The sequence below is a fragment of the Tachyglossus aculeatus genome, chromosome 8 (genome assembly GCF_015852505.1).
Source record: "Tachyglossus aculeatus isolate mTacAcu1 chromosome 8, mTacAcu1.pri, whole genome shotgun sequence".
Lineage (NCBI taxonomy): Eukaryota > Metazoa > Chordata > Mammalia > Monotremata > Tachyglossidae > Tachyglossus > Tachyglossus aculeatus.
The window spans coordinates 10882890-10906493 of record NC_052073.1 but is presented as its reverse complement, the minus strand read 5'-3'; the positions used below and the strand labels follow the sequence as shown (position 1 = coordinate 10906493).

General features: G+C 42.4%; 1 protein-coding gene across 2 annotated transcripts in view; it reads left to right on the top strand.

Annotated features, from left to right (window-relative positions):
• NFATC2 (nuclear factor of activated T cells 2) overlaps positions 1 to 23315 on the top strand; it is a 117942-nt gene extending 94627 nt beyond the window's left edge. The window contains exons 9-10 of one of the 2 annotated variants that reach the window (XM_038750147.1): positions 14461 to 14548; positions 22296 to 23315. In XM_038750147.1, the coding sequence (XP_038606075.1) occupies positions 14461 to 14504 (44 nt within the window). In that variant the 3' untranslated portion in view covers positions 14505 to 14548; positions 22296 to 23315. Of the gene's footprint in view, positions 1 to 14460; positions 14549 to 21812 lie in introns of both variants that reach the window. The other variant, XM_038750146.1, reaches the window with a different exon arrangement.
• The last annotated feature ends 289 nt before the right edge of the window (positions 23316 to 23604 follow it).

The following is a 23604-nucleotide window of genomic DNA, read 5'->3' as shown; positions in this document are numbered from 1 at the left end:
AGACACAGAAGGGAGTGAGAGAAGATAAAATGAGGGCTGAGAGCTAGGGTGGAGACGGGGTATCTTGTCTCATGGCGGACCACCAGCGAACCTGAGTTCATCAGAAAAGTTCAAGAATAATGGCATCCCGGCACCTAATTTTCTCCTTACTTTCTTCCTCTATCAACCGATGGTATTTATCGAGCATTTACTGTGTGCAGAGCCCTGTACTCAGACCAACAGCTGGTTGCAGAGGGCTTGACAAGACCTGGCAAATTCACTCTCAAGTTTCAGCACTCTCTAAGGTCGCGTAGCCTGAGGGGCTAGGAAACAAAGTGAGAGGTTACTAATTGATGCTGCCAGTGAAGAAGCAGCAGTAGCAGCTTTGAAAATTAAATAATTTGCTCGAGGTGTTTCAGTCTGCCAGCACCTGATTCCAGCTTCTAGTTATCCAAAAGATTAGGATGCAGTGTCAACAGTATTTAAGTGTCTATGGGTGTAGGCCACTGTACTGTAGGTATTTGGGTGATATATTCTAGTTCACAAATGGTGAGAGCCTTCCTGAATTGTGGGTGGGTTATGGGACTAGCCTGGTTGGATCTGACTGAAGTCACCTCATGTTTTAACCCAGGTTTTCGCTACTCTTCCTGGTTCACAAGTTTCGTAATCCAGCATGACGCGGGTATTGATTGTCTTTGGGATGTATCTTGTAGCGATTTAAAATTGTGAGGTTTGCATTATCATTTCCATCTGAAATTGACTCTTCTTTAGGACAGGCTGAGGGACACTTTTGCCTAGGGCCAATGGTGTTTTGTGAGGTGTGTGGGGTTGGTACTAAAGTTATCCAAATGGAACCAAAATTCCATATTGACAGTGACAGCCATTTTTGTTGTAGGACCATGAATCTGTGTGTCATGCCCCTGATTTCTCTACTTCCTTGCCACTGGTCTCAGTAATAAAAAAGACAGGTAATTTAAGTCCAGATGCTACGACTGTCAGCTTCTTTTGGCTGCAAGGAGTCACAATGTGTATGTTTTGTGGAACACCACTGGAGTCTGTATCCAGCTGCTGCCAAATTCCTTGGGACTAGTTGCTTTTTCAGCCAAGACCTTGGGATCCCACAAATCTAGGAAAAATATGTTCAAATTTCTAGCTGTCTTGGGTGATTTAAAATTTTTTCCTCTTCAGTGAGGTGCTGCCAAAACAAGAAGGTGAGCCATCAGCTAACCTTGGAGAATCATGGATTTTTGTGCCTGTATCCCAAATCCCATAGCACAGCCATACACGGAGCAGGTTTGGGATGCTCCCTTGGCCATGGTATCGTTTGTCCAGTTATGGTCCTAGGTCATGATGTGACAAATCCTTCATCTTCTAGGGATTTCTTGAAACTACTTGCATTTAAAAATATGATACTGGCTCTCCCAGTTCGGTTCTCTGTCTTAACTTTTTCTTCCCCAGAACTGGTATTGCTTGCCACAAACTTTCATGGAGAAACAAAGCCAACCCATTGGGGAACAGCTCTCTTGCTCTTGGCGGGCCAGTTCTTCATAGGCTGTGGCCTTGATAGAAGTAGTTTTAGGTAGTACTACCATCCTTTTCAGTTGGAGGCCCATTGTGGAACACCAGATCTACCAGGCTAGGGAAGAAATTGCTTTAAGCACATTTCTTTGATAAAATAATACCTTTTTACATATGGTCCATTTATATTTCCAAAGTGTTTTCAGACCTGCAATCTCACTGTACGCTCACAACATCCCTGTGAGGTAGGAAGAGACAGGTAGTATTATCCTCATTTTAAAATTAAGGAAACCGAGGCCCAGAGAGGTTATGCGACTTGTCCTAGGTCAGACAGCAGGCCAGGGTCAGAGATGGGACTAGAACCCTGGTCTCTTGGCACTTCCCATTTCCTCATTGAGATGATGCAGTATGGCTCAGTGGAAAGAGCACTGGCTTTGGAGTCAGAGGTCATGGGTTCAAATCCTGGCTCCACCAATTGCCAGCTGTGTGACTTTGGGCAAGTCACTTCACTTCTCTGTGCCTCAGTTCCCTCATCTGTAAAATAGGGATTAAGACTGTGAGCCCCCCTTGGGATAACCTGATCGCCTTGTAACCTCCCCAGCATTTAGAACAGTGCTTTGCACATAGTAAGCACTTAATAAATGCCATTATTATTATTATTATTATTATTATTATTATGATATTCCACAGGTGTGAGTCTTTGGACTAAGTTTCTGGTCGTATTCAGGCAATGGTGTTAGTGTTTCACATGAAAATATTCCACCAAATTTGGTGAGAGTTACTGATGTTGGGCTGGAACTAGCCTCTTGGAGCAAGACCACAATGTTTGACCAGCAAGGGAAGCTGTGGGTTACTGCTTAGGCTTCTTGCCTTACTGCCAGCTGGGACTTTTAAAAGCCCATAGAGACCGCCGCATGTTATTGCTCTCGGATGCTGAAATGTGATATGTGAAGCCCACTAAGTAGGGTGAAGTTAAGCAGTGGAACCTAGTGGAAAGAGCATGGAATTGGGAGTTGGAGGACCTGGGTTCTAATCCCAGCTCCACTACATGTCTGCTGTGTGACCTTGGGCAAGTCACTTAACTTCACTGGGCCTCAGGTCCCTCATCTGCAAAATGGGGTTTCGATACTTGTGTTCTCTCCTACTTAGACTGTGAACCCCATGTGGGACCTGATTATCTTGTATCTTCCCCAGGGCTTAGTACAGTGCTTAGCACATAGTAAGAGCTTAACAAATACTTCTTCTATTATTGTTATTATTATTCCTACAGTCAGAGAGTTTTTACCTCACTGAGGCCATACCCAGTGCCAAACTGCAACTCATGACTGTGATTTCCCTTTAGTTTGCAGCCTCCCCTCTGCAAACTAGAGAGACAGAGACAGCTGAGGCCTTTCTATAGAGTGGAGCCACACTGGGGACAGTGGCAGCTTTCCCAGATTGGCACCGTGCCTTGGACTCAGCTCTTCTGGAGGGACAGCTGCGGAGGCTTTTAGGGCAGGGAGTAGGGAAGTGGAACTTCCACTGCGCCCATCCGATGCAAATGACCCTGGGGCAAATGTGACTCTCTCAGAGGGGAGGAGGAGAAATGGATAGCTCTGTGAATAAGAGGGGCCAAACCCCCTGTTGAAAAAATAATTTGAATTAGATATCAGGTTGGTACCAACATTTACCTAAGTCTTCTTTCAGCTCTGTCCATTGGGGAAGAGAAAAGTACATCTTTTAAGTCTGGATTTCATACTGTCCCCACCATTAAAATGCCTCTTCTCCTCATCTTTGAAATGTGATCTCCATAGGGGACAGGGACTGTGCCCAATCCGATTATCCTGTATCTACCTCAGCATTTGGCACATCACTTGCTGCATAGTAAACCCTTAGTAAATGTGATTGTTATTATTATTTTGGTCCGAATCTGACTCACTCTGTCAATTAGCACCTTTACCTCATTTGAAACTACTGATGTTTACTCATCCTGAAAGTTGTTGGCCATCTGGGATGTTGTGTACTTTTTCTTGTAACCTCAGACTCCTTGCTGGTAAAATGGCTGAGACCTCTGCAAGATTATATGCAAGTACAGCTCCTCTGCTGGTTTCCTGCAGCCTTTCATTTTTCATCTGTGTTTTTTGAAATGTAGTGACATTTAGCAGAGCGAGGGTAGTGAATGCATCCGGAGGCAGCAGCATGGAGGGAGCCTTGCTCGGTAGAGTATGAGAATCATAGATGATGAATTTAGTGTATCCCAGCCTCCATGTCAGTGAAAGTGCCCACTGGGGCTGTACCATGAGTGGTGAACGTGTGTGACCAGAGAGCCACCCAGGCAGTCTGTCGTGGTGGACAGGCTCAGCAGGAATCGTGAAAATAGGCAGCTAACATGTGCAGCGAGGACCGCAGCAGGTACCAAAGTGGTTACCCTGGCAACCGCCAGCTGCATCAGCACTTTGGGGCGGTCACTCGGGGTTTTGTGCACTTGGCACTGTGCTGAATCCCCTCCAATCAATTGGTGCTATTTGCTGAGCGCTTACTGTGTGCTTACAAAGCACTTGGGAGAGTAGAGTACGACTGAGTTGGGCGACACGGTCCCTGCCCACAGTGAGCTCCACTGGCTTCTTGAACTCATTGCCCCAAAGGGAACATGACCCATAAGCCAAGAGAATGTGAGGGGCATTGCGCAGAACACTAACACCGTAATAGTTTGTGCAGGTTTTTGATCCCAAAGTTTTGGTGACTAGAGGCTCATCATCAGTGGCAGGAGAGTCATCTCCCTCATCAGTAGATGGACTTCCTTCTTCATATCCAGCAATTATTCTCTCCACATTCAAAACCGTATCAAAGGCATATCTCCTCCAAGAGGCCTTCCCTGACTGAGCCCTCATTTCCTCTTCTCCCATTCCCTACAGTGTCGCCCTCACACTTGAATTTGCTTCCTTTTTTTCAACCGTCCCTCAGTCCCACAGCACTTATGTACATATTTGAATTTATTTTTTTATATTAATGCTTGTCTCCCCCTCTAGACTGTAAGCTCTTGGTGGTCAGGGAACTCTGTTATATTGGCGCTTTGCCAAGTGCTTAGTACAGTGCTATGCACCCAGTAAGTGCTCAATAAATGTGATTGATTGATGGATCGGACCTGATTCTCAACAAGAAAGTTTGCCCATTTTGAAGCCTGTTTTCCAAATCTTATGGATTATTATTTTTTCTTCCCAAAGCTAATGATGAGCATTTGGAATTTGTTACAAGTAAGTTCGGCAGGACAAAATATCGTTAAGTTCAAGAAGGCTTGAGACTCACAGATACTAAATGGATGAGAGGTTATTGGAGAGAAAAATGAGCATTATTAGAAGAGTTAAGGTGGAAGTAAAAGTTGAGTGTTTAGAAGGCTTATCACCACAGTTTTTTACTTAATATTTAAGCACCATACTGAGCATTGGAAAACAATTCAAAGAAAATGCACATGTACAGTCCTTGCCTTTGAGGAGCTCGCAGACTAAAATGGTGGTAAACAGCATACTTAGAGAAATCTCAGTCTTCAAAAAATACTAGGAAGGAACTTCAGAAATAGTCCAAAAATCAATCACTCCTCTAAGGAAAACTTTCAACCCAGAGACTCAAATATTCCAAGTGATTTGGAGGTCAGTTCCTCTTAGTACTACCAGAAGCTGGAGGGCTCTAGTTTCTCTCTCCTAGGTAGTCGGAAGGTGATGGATCCAGGACTCAGATGCTGCCAGTCAAGATGTTCCAGAGTTGTAGGGGAAGTTGGAAAGAAGAAGGGCCCCAGAAGCATAGGACTAACCACTTCATGACTCCTCCTTCTCTCCCCCTACCCCCAGCGTCACACTCTGGGGAGTTGTAGAAAGGGGTGAACAGATTCATGGATGGATTTACTGGAGGGGTGTGTATGCTGAGCCTGGAGGATGGATATCCAAAAGAGCAGAATCTGGAAAGTACCCTTCATTGCTAAAGTCGGAGACAGAGACCGACTAGGCTGTCAGCTCCTTGACACAAGGATTGTGTCTATTATACTTTCCTAAGCATTTAGTAAGGTGCTCTGCACACACTAAGCACTTAATAATACAACCTACTACTCTCTCAAATGGTCAGTAAATGCCATTAATTGATTGATTAGATTAGATTGATTAGAGAAGCAGCATGGCTCAGTGGAACGAGCACAAGCTTAGGAGTCAGAGGTCATGGGTTCAAATCCTGGCTCTGCCAATTGTCAGCTGTGTGACTTTGGGCAAGTCACTTAACGTCTCTGGGCCTCAGTTACCTCATCTGTAAAATGGGGATGAAGACTGTGAGCCCCGAGTGGGACAACCTGATCACCTTGTATCCGCCTCAGTGCTTAGAACAGTGCCTTGCACATAGTAAGCACTTAACAAATGCCATTATTATTATCATTATTATTGATTGGATGGAATTTCAGTCTGATCCAGCATGGATGGCTTACAGTTTTATGTTTTGACATTCCCAGCAAAATGGGGCTTGGTTTTCCTGAATGTCATTTAATTGAAAGGCAGTTTAAATTATTTTCAGGCCAAATGCAACCCTACTCATTGTGGAGAGAAGAAATCACCTACAGGGTGCCCTGACCTGGGAAATGGGGTGGTTGGAAATTTGGAAATAGTGCCCGGATAGTTTGTTTATGTCAGTGTGCCTCGAGGTTTTGAAAGGGGTGTCTGGCCCTGGGTTTGGAAGTCAGGAGCATCTTTGTAAATTTTTGGGGTGCACATGGGGAGGATGAAAGAGAATTTAAAGCTGTTTGACATGAGGATGTATGCTCAGTACAGTGACGCTTTAACTCACAGGGTTTGGGCCCAACAAATCTCCACCCAAAGAGTAAGACTGCAGCCAGCCTCTCCCTCTATTTGTTACCTTAAGCTGTGAGGTTGTTTAGCAGAACTCCAACCATCATATTTCTGTACTGGTTTATCTTTCTGTCAATCACTCCCCTCAGAAGGCCCCTAAATACAATCTATAGTGCAAAAGTTGTGTGTGTACTCTGCCCTTGAGGTAGTGCGTGCTAGATAAATGTACTCACTGAGATTTATGCCCAGCTATCTGCAATCTCTTTCGTGCTGAGAAAGTCTCTGGGTTCAGAAAAGATGAAATCTCTTGTCCGACTGCTTTGGTATTCATATTCTTCATTCTGGAAGCATGGCCAAGGACCACAATAATGTTGACATCCCTCCCAACCCTCTTCTCGTGCCTTCTTTACTCTGATAGCCACCAGGTCTCTGAGGAATCTCTGAGAAGTCCTATATATTCCTTATTGGAGTTCTTCCAGGGGCTAACTTTCCCAGGCCCATCTTTTGGGAATCATTCCTGTGAGTAGAAATGATAGAAATGTGGTTAGCGATTCATGGCAAAGCATACGCTTTCTGACTCTCATCCACCAGCATAAAATGGCTGAAACAGGAAGATTGGCTCATCAATAAGAACGTGTTTATGCTAATTATTTCTTTTGTGACAGAAGGGAGAAGGACTTATGATTTTTTTGTTTTTTATGGTATTTGTTAAGCGCTTACTTTGTACCAGGCACTGTTCTAAGCGCCGGGATAGAGACAAGCCAATCAGGTTGGATCCAGTCCCTGTCCCAAATGGGCTCACCGTCTTACTCCCCATTTTACGGATGAGGTAATTGAGACACAGAGAAGTGAAATGACTTGCCCAAACTCATGCAGCAGTTGAGTTCTCCTCAGTCATCAGCAGGATGACTGTTACATTTCTATCCTAGGTCAAAATCAGTTCCAACAAAACGTGCCCCTTCTGCCATTTTATAATTAGATTTTAAAATGCCCAATTTGGGGCTTCTTTCACCTCATAGCAGAGGGTTTAAACTAGACACATGATGAAATTGCAGAATGACAAGTGAGCAGCACACTGTGGTTTGTTCGGGGTGCTTTTCTGCCTGGTGTTGCTATTTTAGAGGCATTGTGGTTACCATAATCTTGCTTGCTGCTTGATAGAAGAGGTGAAACTTTATATGTAGCAAAATGAATTTTTGCTGGGTGGAATATAAAAAAGCAGATTTAAATATTGTCCAGCCAATGTTGCTTAATGATTTAATAGCTGAGGCTAAAGCTGTTTTTTTTTCACATGATGAAAAGATGCATTAATAATATCCTTTCAAGTAATCTCGTTTGCTCATTCCATTAGTATAAGCATGGCACTATTGGGCTATGTAGCTAGTATGGGCTGAGAGGATATTTTCTTATTTGCACAAGGGTGTATAGCGTTGGGGCAGGGAAAGCAATATTACATTTGCAGTATTTCACTTAGAATGGATCTGCACATACAGCTATCTCGTTATTTGAGCTCTAAAACATAGATATGGTTTAAATCTTCTCTGTAGTTTAGAATATAAAACAACTTAAAAATGCCTGGATAATTTGCGTACGTGGGCATAATCTTACTTTCATCATCTTTTAAACTAAAATTGAGCTCCAATAAAGTCCTGTCTCACTCATGTATGCCCTGTAAGACCATGAAGATAACCCCATTTCTGTGTCATTACAATATAAAGCTAATGAAGTGTATCCCCAAAATGTCCTGAGGACAGCTAATTCCTAATTAGACAAGGTTGCAGTTGTGTCTGTTGCTATTATCCACTTTTAAGGTTTCCCAAACTCGGCACATTTTCATCTCCCTCCACCTGCCCCAAATGGTTTTAGTCTACTTCAGTAAAAACAAAATATTAATAATGTCCATTCATTAAGTGGTAACAACTTGGATGTCAGTTCGTAAATGGTGTAACTGATCGCATAATTTATATTCTGAAGACAAACATAGTTGCCTCAGTTTTCTGTCATATGTACAAAACCGATCAGTTGATTCCTACACCAGTGTCTTTAAAAGAAAACATATAAACCCAATTCTGTAAAACACGGAAGTGGCAAACTCACTGCATCTGAGGCATGTGCACATAAGTCATTTCTTCTGACACCACAATTTCTCACATCCAAACAGACTTGCCCTGTTGGACGAGAGGTCCCTAAATCCTCAACGGCGTTCCAGTCCAAGCGCATAATGAAAATGTGTATCCTGCCATTTGAAACCCAAGCTAGCATGAGCAAGCCATAACACGTTGCTGCGACCAAATAATCAGTTTGTATTTACTGAGATCTGACTCTGTGCAGAGCTCTGTACTAAGTGCTTGGGAGAGTACTACCCAACAGTATAACAGATAAATTCCCTGCCCATATGAGTTTACAGTTTAGAAAGATGAGGACATTCGTGCTCTTTTGACATTTAGAACAGCAGCATTGATTTTAATTTCCTTTGCCTGTTTATATTTGGACTTATAGCTTGCCAGCTAGATTGCATTTGTTTGATCACCAGTCAAGAAACTGAGAGTTTCTCGTACTAGGGCACTCTGGAACTTTCTGTGAACTGGAGTGGTAGAACTTCACTAGTGACTGGCAGCCCATCCAGTGATATTCATGATGTTTCTCTGAATGCAGCTTACCATTGTCGGGAAGCAAAGATCTTTCTCACCCCAACACTTTCCTACCTGTTTGTTGACTCAAATTCTTCCTTTGGCTCTCCCGTGTATGTTTGAGTATCTTTGAATATCTTGATGAGAAAAGAACGATAAAAGAGCCAAGCCCAAAGGTTGAACAGGAAGTTGGGCCTCAGAACTGAGACTGCGTGCAAATCAGTGAACTTTTTTAGGCAGTTCCTCAGGAGGTGGGGAGAGAGCAATGCCTAGCAGAAGCCACTACTGTGCAGAGCAGAGGTGGGGCGTGCTGGATGGGCAGGCCACTTGTTAAACACTAACATAGGCCTCCCCATTTGAGGTTGGTGAACGTACTTAGAAGTGGTGTGAAAAGAAACTGAGTCTGAAAACTATTTGAAGTAATTTTGAATGGATCCTTCTGAAGCCACGGGGAGGTGGCATTTCATTCCTTTTCTGTTGTTGCCGTTACTTAAAATCTAACTAAAAAGTTTCTGCCCTCACCCTGTGTTATTTCAGAGCATTTGCAAATCCAGGCCAGAAACTGAGCTTCTCTTCCCAGGAATTTAAGTCAGTTAATCAGTTAAGAAAACATTGAGTGTTAACTGGGAGGAAAGTGCTCTGACCACTTACAAATGTAATGACTTTACTAAATAGTCCCAGACTCAAGGGTGACTTATTACTGATTTACTATTTGGGTAAGAAGCAAGAAAAAGCCACGTAAAGTGCAATTTGTAGAAGCTACAGGATAGGCTGTGGACACCAAATGCAGCCCTACATCAAGAAGCCATTTTTGCTGCAGGACTTATTCTGATTAGTTGAATAGAAAGAAATCACTTATATATTACCTTCTTGCAAATATTCCCCCTAGCAGTACTCAGAGAAAGACGCTATCGTTGTCTAGATACAAATGACTTTTTCATTCATTCATTCATTCATTCAATCTTATTGATTGAGTGTTAACTGTGTGCAAAGCACTGTACTAAGCGCTCGGGAGAGTACAATATTACAATAAACAAACACATTCCCTACTCACAGTCTAGAGACAAGACTTTTCTCTTTCTGTCCTCTAGATTATGAACTTATATTGTATTCTCCCAAGTACCTAGTACAGTGCTCTGCACAGAATAAGCACTCAAGAAATATCATTGATGGATTGATTTCTAGTCACTCTAATTGTGGATGGTGCTTCTTATCAGATGACTTCAAAGCAACCAAGAGACTCCACAGGAAGCTATTGAAATAATACTAATAAGTGGACAAAACCTGGAAAAAATAATTATCCACCTATAAAAAGCAAATATGCTTTGGACAGAGACATTTTCCTTTGAAAATATCATTTTGGCCTGCCTCATTTCCACCAGGGGCGAACCTACTGCCATGGGCCAACCTCACAAGAGCCATTCCAAAGCAGGTAGGCCAAACTAGTAGTTGGGAGGAAAACCATTTTAGATGGCCAGGGCATTTCCCCCCTATTAACACCCTCTGTTTTCTTAACCAATTCACTGACAAATTCCTGAGAAGGTAGGGCCAGTTTCCTGGACTCGATTTTTCAAGTGCTCGGAAACAGCAACTCCCAAGCATCTCAGAGGAGTCATAATAGTCATACCTAGGCCAGACTGCCGGATAATTTTCAGGCTTTTCGACTTACCAACTGTGGCTCCCATTTTCACATTGTCGTATTTATTACTGAGTGCTTACTGTCTGTGGAGCACTGTACTGAGCATTTGGAAGAGTACAATACAACAATAAACAGACACATTCCCTGCCCACGACGTGCTTAGAGTGTACAGATTGAGGACATACTTGCTGTTTTGACATTTGGAAAAGTTGCATTGATTTGAATTTCTTCTGCTTGTTAACATTTGGACTTACAGCTATCCAGCTAGGTTGTGTTTTCTTGATCTCCAGTCAAGAAACTGAGAGATTCCTTTACTAGAGCACTCTGGAACTTTCAGTCAACTGGAATGGTAGAACTTCACTAGTGACTGGGGACCCATCTAATGACCTTGAAGAGCTTCATGGAGCCCCATTTATCCAAATAGGCTAATGGGTTGAGACTGGTTGTGGGAAACAAAGAAATGCAGCACCACCACTGTCCTTGGGGTTAGCTTTTGGTCATGTGGGACTCCTGAGCCAATCAGGACCTTAAACATGGAAGTAATCTCGTAGCAAAAATATCACCTCCTTCAGTTCAACCTAGGTTTCTCAGCCACAGTGTGCTCACTTGCTCCTCCAAGCCCCTTTTTATTACCTTGACAGGGAAGCTCCCTAAGTTTGTGCCATTAAACAACATGCGGAACCAGTTAATTTTTGAGTTTTTGTTTTTTTTCTCATGCTGACAAGTCCAGTGAGTCAATTACCCAGAATAGGACCCAGGAGCCAGGGATCCCAAGCCTGGCTCTAATCTCTATCCACAGCCTCTCTCACTAACATTTATCATGTCTGACTTTTCCCTTTGTTGTGGATTTTTCTTGTTCTGGAAGTGATAGCTAGGGAGATTTATGAGGCATTAAGATATTTAATGCAGTCGATCAAAAAAGCTTCCTACATTTTTCTATCATTTTTGTTCTACAAATCTGTATCTCAGTGTTAACGAGATAACTTGGCCATAGGGGCTGTTTCAGATGAATAACATCTACCCACAGGAAGGGCACTGACATATTTCCATAAACATTGGTTTTCCCCAGGGCTTGAAACAATCCTGCTTCAGATGGGCAATATCTTTTAAAACCCTTACAGTATCTTCCTGGCTGCTGTTCTTTATTCTAAAATGCTTTGTCGTCATCCCAGATAAAAAGCTACTGTTCTTGTATATATGCACCACACATTGAGTCCATTTTCATCAGAGCCTGTGCCCCTCCCCACTTCCTCCCTACTCCCCCCTCCCCCTTTTCCTGATGCCCAGTCTGAGTAAGGTGACCAAATGTCTCGATTTGGACAGGACAATCTTAAAATTTGGGAGTTTGGGTCACTGCCTGCTTTAGGGAAACTGGTCCGTTTGATGCCACCTGAGATGGCCCGTCTCTCAGCCCATTCATTCATTCAATCGTGTTTATTGAGCGCTTACTGTGTGCAGAGCACTGTACTAAGTGCTTGGGAAGTTTCAACAGCTGTCTCCTTCCCTGTGCATGTGAGGGAGAGAATGGGAAGAATGGAGAAGGGAAAGGTAGAAAGACATATGCCCTACATTACTTGGGCCAAGGCAAAAGGGCCATGTGAGAACTCAGTAAATGGAACCCCAAGGGGTTCAAGCAGGAGAGCCACTGGGGCAGTTCAGTGAGCGGGACGATTCTGGTTCCAGCCTAGAAACCAGGCAGCAGCTCTGCAAACCAAGCCCTTATCCCTAACTCTGCTGCCCAGGTCTCTTAAGGTTCTGGAGAGGAATTGTAGTGGTCATGTTCCACTGCCACCCCACAAGTAGCCCTAGTTCAGGTGGCCCTTTTGGATGAGCCATGGCTTCTGCCATTCACTAGGTTGCAGCAATGGCAGATGTCAGTAGAAGATAACCCAGGAGTAGAGGGTGAGTATTATCTTTCTTTCCTTTGCCCCCCATCCTTCCTTTTCTCTTCCTTTCTCTTTGCTCACCCTCTCTCTTTCTTCTGTCTCCCCTTTCCCTCTTGCCTCTTCTCCTCCTTACCCCTTCCCCTCTCTGTTCCCCTCTGGCACTTTTCAACTGGGCCCTGCATCAACTCTCTGAAAGACAACCAGATTCCCGGTCATCTTGAGATTGTCGAATCAAATTTGCCTGGAAAAGTTCTTTAGAAAGTTGGCTGGTGGCTTCCTAGAAGGCTCTGTTGCTGGATCAGTTAAAAGAAATTGGAACTTCAGAATGTTTTCAGATCAGGCACTGCCAATTTTTTAGCTTCCTAGCCCTGTTTATGAAAAAGATCTTCCCACCATTTTCCCTAACGTCTCATGTGATTCAAGGTCTGGAAAAGAGCACAAGGGAGGCTAAGGTTTGAGCTTCACAGCTGCCTAGCAAAGTTAATGGAGAACGCCGTGAATTTACCACCAGTTCAGTAAGGTGCTCCTTTCACTTGAGAATTATCAGAAGTCCTGTACGGGTATCCTGCCTGGGCTTTACGTAGTTAGAATTATATAATAATAATGAGTCAGTCAGCAAGCCAGCCCTTTTTGAGTTCCCAAAGGAAATTTAGCACAGTACAGTGTGCTTATGGGAAAACGGTAAGGAACTTAACGGCAGAGAGTAGGGTGGGGAGGGGAGAGATGTGGGAATGAATATCAAGAAATATCTGAGCTAAATATACCTCAGTGCTTTGGGGCTGCAACTGATTAGAAGGTGATATTCATGCTAAGTGATTCCAAATATTTGGGTTCCTAGATGTGAAACAAATGAATTTGCAGGAAATGAGTTCCCTCTAATGAAGGATAAGTATAATGAGGGAAGTATTGTCATCTTTACCTATTTTAAATGTTTTCCTAATGAAATTATATTAAAATCTCACCATAGCAGATAACGCAATCTAGTCCTACAACAAAAAAGAGGCAGATTTCACCCCGAGTTTGGTTACTAACTCCATGTTTCAACAACCAATGCAAAGGATTTTCTACATCATAGGGATAGTTACATTGTTGGGCTTTTTGTAACTTTTATTTCAAAAGCTTGAAATCATTTCTTGAATTATAAAAGTGAGACATTATACTTGGAACTAGGTAAAATTTGGATCCAGTAATAAAATTGAATTCTCATTTTTTTCAAAATGTGGCTTTATACCTTACAATGCACTTTTTTTCAAAATGTGTCTTTATACCTTACAATACACCCTTTAGAAATGTTCATAGGTTGTTCTGTGAGAACTCCTTTTCAAAGGAGTTGAAAGGAAATCTGCTGTAGCATTCATTCAAAAGAGAAAATTCATTTTTCATTTAAATTTTCTGTTTTTTAAAAAATATACTCCTTGCAGCAGAGTATACTGCAGCAGAAGTGAAAACAGTAACTTTTTAAATTTCTTTGAATTGTCTATGAAAAACAGGAAGGAAATGTGCAAAGGCTTAAAAATTTGCATGGCTGTCGTGGTTATACCACTATAAAGAAAGGGAACAAGATCCATTTTTATCATGTCTCCACCTAGCAGAAGATGAAAATTACATAAGTCCACTCATGCAACTCTGATTGCCATTTGCAGAGACCGACAACTCATACTTAGCTTTCAGAAACTGGTGATATGAAATCATGACCAAAGGCAGGGCTGGCGTCTTTGACAAGCCTGGTCCAAAATGGGGCTTTGTGTTAACCTTTTGGCACAAATTTCCGCATCCTTAGTGATTTTTAAAAATGAATTTCCATTATTCAATTTTGAAAGTACAAGATGGCGCTAAGTCGGGGTTTGAAAATGGATCAGCGATCAGATTGTGCCTTGGGCACTGAATGGTCAGGAGTGTCTGCTAGTGAAAGAGCTGCCAATTATACTTTTAATATTTGGCACAAAGTAACAGAGGTCAAAGGTAAATTTTTTTTTCTCAAAAATGGTTTTGCAAATCTTTTTCAGAGCTGATAGATACACACCTTAGCTGGATTCAAAACATAATATGAAACAGAATGACTGTGATCTTTGATCCGTGAGTTCAAACTTAAAGGTAATTGATATTTTCTGCCTTTTTTCCAGCTGTGTGTTTTCTTAACCTTTAATTTTTTTTTAAACTTCATGCCGTGATTTTACATGGCTCAAAGTAAAATATATTCTCATTTCCCTTTCACCTCCACTGAATATACCTGTAGAATACTTCCAGGGGGGTGGGGAAGATTCATCTCGGGGGTTTGCATGCTCTCTCGAACACTATTGTTAGCTATACCCAGTCGCTGTTTCGGGTCAAAAGTACCTATTCACTGGATGTGATTTTTTTTTATAGAAAACATGTTTTCCTTGCAAAAGTAACATAAGACTCTCCTGTCACCCCTGCATTGTGGATTTTCTCCCTATGCTACGTAGCTCTGCTTTAATGCATGTCCCCCCCTTCAGTCCCATCAGGATATCCCACAGGTAGCAGTGGGTATGCCGTACCTGGGAATCTGCAGAAGAGATGCAGATGTGGTCTGCATCATCCTTTAGCATGTCCTTCCTTGGTGATGCCACATGGTTTCCCTGCTCAGGTCCTTCATATAGTGAAATTTCAAGAATTAGGTACCTTTCCCCCAGAAAGTAAGAGAGACTCCTTGGATCGATGCTATCTTTATTACAGAAATTTATTAGTAGATTTTTTTTCCTTCCTTTGTAGTGCAGCTCCTATTAATCTGAATCTCGTGAAACCCATGTTTCAGGAGGATCTTTAGTTGTAAGTATTTTTAGCCTGAGCTGAACTTCAACTTTGTTTTCACCTCCTTTTCCCAATAGCCCCGTTTCCCAAAGATGGATGCATTTAGATTGTGCTTCTACCAGATGGGCACAACATCCCCTTTGGAAGAAGTGGCTTTATTTGATAGAGGCTCCCCTTACTGTGACCCAAGTCTGAGGGGTGACCTTGTAAGCAATTAGGGATATTTGCTAGGTGCTCACTGTGCAGAGCACAGTACTAAGTGCTTGGGAGAGTTCCACTCTGTTAGTGGACAGGATCCCTGCCCTTGAGCTTAGCATCTAGTGTAAATCTACCAATTTACAATCTTGTAAATTGCTCCACAAGCATAAATTCATATGTCTGGCCACCATTCTTTGGCCATAAAAGTCCATAAATGCTTCATCCCCTACCTCTCTGATAACACAGTACTCTCAATGTTGGGAAGCTGGTCTTTTCCCTTAGCCTGGCACAATTCTGCTAGCCCACGAAAGCCTAAGACCAGAGCTTCTGTTTGGATCTACTAATAGTTAATAGAAGTTCTTTCCTCCAATTAGAGTCTGTGTTTTTCAGGCACATAATTTCTTGGGGCTTGGCTGGGGTACTGGTACTTTGTTATATAAATGTTAACGGAGCAGGACTTTCTGAAATAGATGACTGCCAGATTCCCCAGGACAGCCAGTCCCTCTTAATTGTCTGTGTGTTTATTTATGATTGATCACTTGAAAGACCCCATTGGCTGCCAACGAGCTGATCTGAGTGCCATGACCAGTTGCGTGAGTCTTTCACCCCAAAACAGTCAAGATGGGAGGTAGAAAATTGGCTTGGCCTCCTGAGCGGCTGCTAGTCGACTTAGCAAACAGAAAGAGTGCAGTAGAAGTGCAGTCTCTGGGTAACTTCATCTCCCTCTTGAAAGCTCATTTCATTCATTTCTATTTGTTCACTAGAGAGACATCAAAAGGAGCGTTCAAAGATCCAAGCATCAGAACCCCCATATATTTCCTTTTTCTTAGCAAATGCCCTTCTAGGCTAGATTGCATCAGTAGTGCTTTGCATATTTTGCCATCCAGTGCTCCTGAATGCCTTTGGAGGTGAGAGAGGTTGAACAAAATGGAGTGCCAGCCATTCTGGAAGCAGCATCTGACCCACAGAATTGCTCCTTTAGTTTGTATTTTGCTGCATTAGGATCCTCTCTAGGAGGACAGGTCGGGAAGGGATGTGTTAACTGGAGACAAAAGAATGATCCCTTTCCATTATTGGCCATAAGATGAATTTCAGATCCATTCCACATCACACCCTACTGACCAACCCCTTCGTCTCTGGCCAACTTATTCTGTTAATGTGACAAGTTTTATTGATTCATTCTACTTGCTTTTCACTTCCTCCTTTTACTTTCCTTTTCATGCCTTTAATGGGGAAAAAATAGGGACTAGAAGGAAACGATGGTCTGCGAGGCTCCCAGGACATCCCACATCTGACCCAGATTTACTCTGTGAGATTGTTGGATGTATTTTCCAAAGCACCCAAGCAGTAGCTGATGCTCCACCCAAACCCTTCCGGGGATAGCAGCTGAGGCAGCCCAGCGACCCTACCACTGTTACAATATAATACTTGCTCTCTGGCTCCCTTTTGGCCACTTTGAGGTTGGCCGCTGACCCCCTGAGATAACTCTAACCCTAATTTTTAGAAGGCAGAACTAAAACTATAACATGTCATAAAATGGCCAATCACCCAATGTGGAGCATAATTAGGAGACAAGCTCAAACCAGTTGCATTTTTCTTTCCCTACAGTTTATTTTTCAGTAGTATTTGTTAGGCCTGTGAGTCAGAGGACGTGGGTTTTTATCCAAGTCCTGCCCCTTACCTGCTGGGTGACCTCGGACAAGTCACTTAATGTCTCTGTGCTTCAGTCTCCTCATCTGCAAAATGGGAATTTAATACCTGCTCTCCCTCCTACTTAGACTGTGAGCCCCATGTTGGATAGGATTATCTTGTATCTACCCCAGTACTTAGTACAGTGCTTGGCATATAGCAAGCACTTAACAGATACCATAAAAAAACCCAACATAAAACAAATACCACATTTGATTATTATATTTCAAGCACTTTTCTAAATACTGTTCAGACAAACAGCATGGCATAGTGGATAGAGCACAGGCCTGCAAGTCAGAAGGTCAAGGGTTCTAATCCTGGCTCCACCACCTGTCTGCTGTATGACCTTGGGCAGGTCTCTTAACTTCTCTGTGCCTCAGTTATCTCATCTGTAAAATGGGGATCGAGGCTGTGAGCCCCATGTAGGACAAGGACTGTGTCCAACCCAATTTGCTTGAATCCACCCCAGTGCTTAGTACAGTGCCTGGCACATAGTAAGCACTTACAAAGACCATAATTATTATTGTTACTGAAGTAGATACAAGTTAATCGAGTCTGACACAACCGCTGTTCCAAGTGGAGCTCACAATCTAAGTAGGAGGGAGAACTGGCATTAAATCCCCATTTTACAGATGAGGAAACTGAAGCACTGAGAAGTTAAATGACTTGCCCAAGGTCACATAGCAGGCAACTGGCAGACCTGGGATTAGAACCCAGGTCCACTGGCTCCCAGCCCCCTGCTCTGTCCTCCAAGCCAACACTGCTCCTCAGCTGAGGTGGTAAGATTTATTTTAACGTCCTGTAGAAAACCTGGTCTTACCTTCACTGGAACATGATGCTCTGATTTCTGTCCTTGGGAACAAGGATACAAGTTCCCAAGGATACTTTTGTCCTTGGAATATAAGCAGTGTAGCAGGGAACCACGAAGTTGTCAAGGCTGAGGGGAACAGTAGTGACTAATGTTACAAGGGCTGTGATGAGCAAATCATCTTGATTCCCAGAGTCACAATAGGATGGGGATCCAGGGGTGAGTGCCAGGCTGACATGCTGGCTCTAAAGACTCATCTCAGGGCGGCCAAGTTGCTTAACAACTTTGAAAGCCTCATCTTTTACTTAACTTCTAGAATCCTGTGCCCTTCAGCATGGTCATCGGTCAGTCGTATTTATTGAGCTCTTACTGTGTGCAAAGCACGGTACTAAGTGCTTAGGAGAGTACAATATGACAAAGGTGGTAGATCCGTTCCCTGCCCACAATAAGCTTACACTGTACAGTCTAGCAAGAAGAATGAAAAGAGTACATTTTTATAGAAATGTGTTGTTTTTTGATCCTTGTTGAGGAGATCGTGGAAGGCGGATATATTCGTTCAAGTTCAAAAATGTGTAGTTATTTGCCTTTTTCTCTGCCCCGTGTTCCTTGGAAGGTCAAGGACAAGTTCTTCTGCCTCAAATCCCAATTCGACCAGCTTTTGTGGTTCATCCTTTGTGGAACCTGGGGAAGACTTCATTCATCATCACATGTATAAGGCAGCCTACATTTCCTCGCAGGGTTTCATCTTTTACTGCTCTCCATATTTTGTAGATGAACCTCATCTCCGGGGTGGCTCCCAAAATATTTTGGGCCTGCCACTTTAAATAAATGCCCTGAACGTACTGAACATGTTGGGCAGAAGCCTGGTTAAAAATAGTCCTGATTTACATAAACGGTTGCAGTGAATAATGTAATCCAACCCTTTGCTCAACCAAAGCGCCTGGGCAGGGAGGCGAACACCATGGTATATCAAATTTTCTTGGCTTTTATGGCCCAGCTTTCAGAGTTGGGCATCTTGGGTGCATCCACAGAAGGTTAAACCCTTTAAGAGTGAGGTTTGGATGCTACTCCACCGCCTATGTGCGTCACCTTCCCTTGAGGCGATCCTTGAGCTTGCTGGTGTAGTCATTGCGATTGAAGGCGAACAGTGTTGACTTCTTAATTGGCTGGGGCCTATCCCCATCTTCATCTACATGAAGAGAAACGAAAATGGAGGTCCGTGTTCCAAAAAGGCAAATGTCTTTACAAAGAGGAACTTTGGAAGGGAGGTCTTGAATCAGAGTTATTTGCAATGCAAAGTTGCAAATGGGAGCGGCATAGGTTTGAATTCAGAGTGAGGTATAATGTCATCATTGAAAGGAAAACCCATGAGCAAGATTCAAATATTTTTTTAAGCTTTCTCTTGTTTCTTTTTCTCTTATTTCACCAATTTTGCTCTGTTTACGTGAAAAGGAATTTTGAGCAGGCTGAAAACTCTCCCTTTTCCTCCCATTAGGTGGGTGGCTTTAAGTAAAAGGAAAAGTATTGATAAATCATGCCTGATGAAGTCCCAACCCACTTGTTTTTATAAAGGAAATGACCCTGTTATGCAGTCATTAGTGCCCACTTCTTTCACCTTACCTCTATTTTTAGAAAGCAGAGACTGCAAAGTTTCCATTAATGATCTACTCCTCTCATTTCCTAGGTTGAGAAAACAGGAAGCCCTTCAAATCCTGGCTTAAAAGGCTTACCATGAAACTAAACCAATCTCACCTCCAACTGGCAGTTTGCTTTCACTACAGCTCCATTTTGTAAAAAGTTTTAAAAAAAATAATCCTGCACCCTAGAGCCTGGAATGATTTGGATGAGCTTGTCAGTGGTCAGCAATGTTCCTACAAAGAGCTGGTTGTGGTCAAACATTTCCTCCTTGAACTATGAAAAACAACCAGTAGCAGTTTCTCACTTCAATTCTATTAGGATCCCTTAACACCCGCAATTGTACAAGCATAGGCTATATGTGACAGAGAGAAGATTGTGTCTTTTTTTTTTGTATGGAACAACTCCTTGCATGCTTCAGAATGGTGTATGTAGTTTTTCTGGGTGGTTTTTTTGTTGTTATAGTATTAATACCATACCATTTGTTGCTTATTATGTGCCAAGCACTGTTCTAAACACTGGGGGTAGATGCAAGTTAATCAGTTTGGAAACAGTCCCTATCCCACATGGGGCTCTCTGTTTAAGGAGGAAGGAGACCGGGTATTGAATTCCCATTTTACAGATGAGGAAAGTGAGGCACAGAGAAAATAAATGACAGCAAGTTCACACAGCAGGCAAGTGACAAAGCTGGGATTAGAACCTAGGCCCGGACACTTTCCCCTATGCCATGTCATTTATTGAGGTGAATGATAGTTTTTGGAGATTTTCCTTTGATCTATCCTAGAATTTATTATTATTTATAATAACAAATTCTGGCATATTAATGGTAATAATGTTGTTTATTAAGCGCTTACACTGTGGCGAGCACCTGTCCTAAACTCTGGGGTCGAAACAGGATACTCAGATCGGGCACGATCCCTGTCCCACAAAGTGCTCACAGCCTAAAACAGAGGGGAGAGCAGATATTTAATTCCAATTTAACAGAAGAGGAAATTGAGGTGCAGAGAAACAAAGTGACTTACCCTAGGTCGTGCAACAGGGAAGTGGCAGAGCCGGGACTAGAACACAGGTCTGCTGACTTCCAATCCCATGCCCTTTCCAGTAGGCCTTACTGCCACCCCTGAGGCAGAGATTTACTGAGATCTTGTTGGTTTGCAAGCTTAACACCCACACACTAAAAATATGCAAGCCCATGTCTTGTCTGGGGACTGGATCAAGAGGGAAGCCACTCTCTAGCTTTAAGAATGAGCCCAAAGGAAATAAAAGTGAAATTCCAGGCAGTTTGAGTAATACCAAAAAGGTATGGCTATTACACTCCAGTTTATGTGCTTCTAACATAGTGGAAAGACAAAGGAACACATTTTTTAAATGGGGGAAAAAAATCCACAAGTAGCTGATTTCCCATTCTCAGTGGTCACCCTTATTTCCCAATTTCTGGCAGCTTCCACTTCCTCTTCCCACTCCTCCATTCCTCCATGCCCTGCATCACTAACAGTGACAGTGGAGCCAGATATTTCTGAGGTGATCCTGAGGTGATGCATGGCAGCCCTGAGAAAAAGGAAGTTACCCCTTCAGTGCACATTAACTCTTTCAGGGCCTTTGATTCTCAGTAGCATCTCCTTTGCCCCAGTTCACAGAGTACCACTTTGTGTTAGCTGTTGTCTCTCATTTTCACCCATTAAGGGAGAATGCAAAACTGAGAATTTGTGTCAGAAAGGGATGAATTTTTGTTGAAAAACTCCCTCAATGGTAATTTTTCTAAGTCAGTTTCTATTTTGTTGTTACATTAAATGACATGCCTTTTCTTCCCTTGTCTGCATGCAGTAACATGTTGTTCAGAGGTCTGTTTTGTATCTTTGAACGGGTAAATCCTTAAATTTTGCTGAAGGTTTATACAAAGATGGTAGCGGGAGAGATGGAAATGAAGGAGATTATTAATTTACTCTAAAACCACACTGTGTGTTCAAACTTCACGGTTTCTGGAACTGTTATTTGGTGCCTTTGTAGTCACCTCTAAAAAGTCAGCCCACCTGTTATTACACAGTCAAAACAAAAAAAAAAAGAAATGTTACCTTTCAGAAGGAAAATCCATTTTATTATGTTAAATGCAGGTGAACTGAGTGATTCCCTAAATCAGCACGTAAACTATCTCAACCCAAGAGGTTCTGGTTTAGATTAATGAAAGTAACCTAAATCCACTTTATCTGTATTCACTCACCCACCCCTCCCCCCCACTCTCTCGCTTTTATTTTGTAGTTAATGAGATTATCAGGAAGGAATTTTCTGGCCTCCCTGCCAGAAATCAGACGTAGAAGAAGCAATTAGCAAGACAACATATATTGAATCCTTCCGAAACTGAACTCTTGGAGTCTCCCATCGCCCCTGCTACCACCTTCTCTTTCCTTTACCGTTCATCTCAAAGCCCAGATTGAACATGACGAAACAATGTATTGGCATAAAGCTGACGTTCTTGATTAAGATGCTCACCACCTCTCTCTGTAAACATCGCAAAGGCCATTCTTCCTTTTTTTTCAAAGATCATTTTGTACAACCTTAAAATGGATGGGCGTTTCAACCAAAGTACTCATGCCTGCTGCAAAAACTAAGAATAAGAAAAATCAGTCCAACGGAGCACTGCCCTGAGAGAGAGTCACTTGTGTCATCAGAGGAAATGAAAAGGCAAAACCAGAGATGTGCCTCCTTACCAAATGAAATCACAGCCCTTATGCTGTTTTCCAGGTCAGAACTCTTGTGTCTGTTGAGAGAAAAGAGTGCTGAAGTCAACCAATCTGAAGGAAAAGACATTTAATATTTCCTGTGCCCGGCCAGAGGAAAACAGAAGCCCATGGTAAAATAGAGAAGATGAAAAATATAATGTTGTTCCTCCAGGTTACTCTACTCCAGCCTGTAGTCTGCTCCATCCAAAATTTTATTTTAATTTCTTTCTTCTGTCCTGAAATTGTTATGGCTAATACCAGGGCATCTATTAGATATTTTTATTTCAAGTTGTGATGTTTTAAGTTTTAATTACTTTATTTTTCAGCTTTGAAAGGCCTTCAGAAAGCTAGAGGTAAAACTTTCCTGACAGCCTCTTGAATAATCCATGCATGAGGCCCGGTGCTAACATGTAGTTTTTAATATACCAAAGAATGTTAACAAACATAAGTAAGGCTACAGATATTTCTCTGTCACCTGTAGTTTGTACATCTTAATGGCTTTTAAAGTTTTAAGGGTTCCTTTTTTTGTTCTGTGTTTTGTTTAAACAATGCCATTGCTTAAAGTATTAAAAGCATGTGTAGTAAAAATATACCGTACCATAGAAAGGATAGAGCAGAGACTAATGATATTGTAACAAAGAGAGTGCAGTAGATATTTTGTTAAATAAGGCAATCAATATTAGTAAGTGCTTTAGTAGGGTTTTTTCCTGAGATGAAAGCTTTATTGTGAGACATATGGGAGTAAGTTTGGGGGCCAAAGAACAGAGAACCTCAAGTACTAAGACTCCCATTTCACTGCCCAAGAGAAAGAAGTTCTCACTGCCTCCCAGTAGTGTCTGGAGACATGAAAGGCAAAGTTCAAGGGGAACAAATGTTGGATTTGCCACTTTGGTTCCCCCTCACCTAAATGAACAAACTAATCGACCTAATTCAGGGATCACCACAAAAGTGCCTCACCTGATGCCTGCAGCTCTTACTCGTGCATATTTCAGGTCAGTTCAGTTAGATGCCAGGGAAATAGAACTGGCAACCGTTAAAAGTTGTGGCGACAGTATAAGAGTTGGCTGGGTTTGCATTGTTTCACAACTTAGTTTCCTCCCCCTAACTCCTCCCCCAAGAATTCCATTTCAAAAATACTGAAGTCAAATAAGGTGTGGTGCTCTAGGCCATTTGGTATCATTCACCACCTTCATCCTCCTCCCCAGCAATGTCTCCTGAGGAGGGACTACGACCATGACACTGTCCTAGGCTTTAGGAGGATGGTTAAAAGATATAATACCTCGTTTTGGAAAGTTAATCTACAAGGTCTTCCAAAGTTCCTTTATTACCAA